We start from the raw sequence: 2,701 nt of genomic DNA on the forward strand, positions 1-2,701 counted from the left end.
TCATCAGAACCCGCGTTCAGTTCTGCGGAAGAACTGAACGGGTTCTGATGAGAACAGTGTAAGCGTTCAAGCAAACCACTTCTGAAGATGCAAGCCACTCGTGCTTGCGAAACGTCAGGAAGAAATTCTTCCGAACGACGGCCTAAAAACCCGAAAAACCCATTAGTTTCGATACTGAACGTGGTTTGCCATACAACTTCAGACTTTTAATGTTGGAACAATTCTGGTTGGTGATGAGCAAAGCGTTCTTGTTTAACTGGCAAATTTCTAAAGTGGTTGGATTAATAGACGACTTACCAGACAACATAAGCCTGTTCGCCCCATTCGTGGTCGAAAGTCGCCCAACAGTCGTAAACCTTCGGTTCTACTTCTTGGAAGGAGAATATGATGACCTGAAAAATATTAATTCATCTCTTCTGCAGCAGCAGTTTGGACGTGAACATTTGCAATCATTTATGCTGATTTTTCGACTTTCTCCAGAAATATTCTCTTCTAATTTCGATGTATTTGTTCGATGAGTTGTTTGACGACTTGTTCCTTAATTCATTTTGCGCTTATGCCTTTGCCCAAAAGTATTTATTAGAATTTTAAATATAAAAATTATTAATCGAGCAACCGATTTCCGTAACAGTTTTGGTGCTTTTTAAACATTTTTTGCTCCTGATGGTAGTTCTACTGATTGACTATGAGGAAAAATCATGTTATTGGCGCAAATTGGAAACTTTCTTGGCCAATAGCGCGAACTTTCCTCGATGCAACACAGCCACAATAAAAAATTATCTTCTGGTTCGACAGAAACTCATTTTTCAGCGAGAAATTGCGTAAAACGCGGCAGAAAAACGGCCAAATTTGAAAAATTAGGAAAAAGTCTTGATAATGGCGTAAATTTAAATCTTTCTTGAACTGTAACGCAGAAATGCGGCAAGAAAAGTAGACGCAAAGGCAAGCAAACTCTTGCGCATTATAAAGAAGACTTGCTACATAAAACACTGCAACTAACAATTTTTCTGTCCCGGATCGGCAGGAATTCATTTTTGAGTTTTTTGAAAAATTTGCAAAACTAGCAATAATCGGGCAAAAATCAAACTCCTTTGGACTAACAGGCCTGGTCCTGCATACAACACAGACCAGCCAAATTTGGCTTCCTCCGGTTCTGCAGGAATTCATTTTTGGATCAGTAAAAAGGTTATAAAATTTGCAAAAAACCTCCGGGAAATGGCGCAAAATTGAAACTCTCTCAAACTATTAAGCAGATTCTTGTGCACAAAACTCATCAACAACTTAAACTTTCGCTCGACCGGTTGGGCCAGAATAAATTTTCGAAGGAGGACTTGCGTAAAACCCAAGTCCGGAAGCAAAAATTACACAATTTTCTCGAAAATTAATACATAAAAATAGTTTTTTTACCTGCGGAATGCAACATAGCAGACTAGCAATCCACGCCACATACATCATGAATTTCGATCTTCTCGATGTCCAGGAGCAATAAGTGAGCGGATAACAGATCGCTTGGTGTCTATCGATCGCTGTAGCCATCAACACGTAGGAACTTAAGTAGGGCCCCAACGTTTGCCCATACTGAAAATTGAAACATTTGGTAGAACGTATTTTTTTTTCATGGGCAAAAAATGCAGATCACCCCGCAATGCTTGGTAACTTTATGGGCTCATTTTGTTGGCGGTTTCATCACCGGATCTCAACAGTGCTGTAAAGTCTGGTTATTGTCGAATTAAGACCGAAAAAAAAGGCTTCGAGCAAACGCCCTTTCTTGGCCAGTTTAGCCGGGCATTTTCATCGCCGAGTACAAAAGCATGGACCTTCAAGAATACGTTTAATTAAATGCCCAAAAATTTCAAATTTTTTACGAATAATTCCTCGTTTATATCGCACATTTTTATCAATTTTCATTACCTGTTTTTAATAATTAAGTTTAACCAACAGAAAATGTTGGATCTTCCAAGCTAGTCAGTAACAACTTGAAATTTTTGCCTTCTTTGGCATAAACTTGACTCTAAAAACATTGAGTTTCGTAACAATCGCCCAGAGTTCTGAGGCTTTGGCAGCGTAGTAAATAGCCATCATTGCATGAAAAAATGCAGAAAAAGCCAGATTTTCAGGAAAGAATTCAGCTAAACAAGACTAAACGGCAACAAAATCGCTCGAAGCAGTTTTTAGAAACTATTCAGTTCCAAAGTTTAACGGTGAAGCTTTTATTTGGTTGAGCAGTTTATTTGCACATCGTTTCTGAATCTTCCATACAATTTTTGTGCTCTTAATGCGCTTAAACCGAAAGTAAACTTCCCTCCGCAAAGCCGTATAAATATTTGCTAGCTGGAAAAAGTTTAACTACTTTGGCTGTTATCTGTTTTGTCCTCCTGTGCGTTTTTGGTCTTAAGCTTGTCTTGTGGCTTTAGCTGATTTCTGAATGAACTTTCCTCCAGCTGTTTTGATCCGGAAATATCTACCATTCCTTTGCCCGACAAACAGTGTTATTTATTCTTTCGCTCTTCCCAAAATCCGCCACTTTCCATTAGAGCAAAACAAAAAAATATTTATTTTCCCTCCTTGGAACCAGCTCAGCTCGGGCGTTTGAGTAATTAATTAATTCCTCTCTGGCTGGATGAGTTTTAAAATTACTTTTATTTACCCCTTACATAAAATTCATATAAATTATCCTTTCGGCAGATCGGGGGTTTTTATG

The 2,701-nt window shown here is 38.4% G+C and overlaps 1 protein-coding gene across 2 annotated transcripts in view; it reads right to left on the minus strand.

Moving 5' to 3' along the window:
- Positions 1-2,701, minus strand: part of LOC109542451 (arg8-vasotocin receptor) — an 81,473-nt gene that overhangs the window by 7,839 nt on the left and 70,933 nt on the right. For both annotated transcript variants that reach the window (XM_048662013.1, XM_048662014.1), the window contains exons 4-5: positions 1,408-1,578; positions 298-392 (exon numbers count right to left, since the gene is read on the minus strand). In XM_048662013.1, the coding sequence (XP_048517970.1) occupies positions 298-392; positions 1,408-1,578 (266 nt within the window). The remainder of the gene's footprint in view (positions 1-297; positions 393-1,407; positions 1,579-2,701) is intronic.

The sequence above is a fragment of the Dendroctonus ponderosae genome, unplaced genomic scaffold (assembly GCF_020466585.1).
Source record: "Dendroctonus ponderosae isolate FM_Combo_2020 unplaced genomic scaffold, Dpon_F_20191213v2 Dpon_F_20191213_10, whole genome shotgun sequence".
NCBI lineage: Eukaryota > Metazoa > Arthropoda > Insecta > Coleoptera > Curculionidae > Dendroctonus > Dendroctonus ponderosae.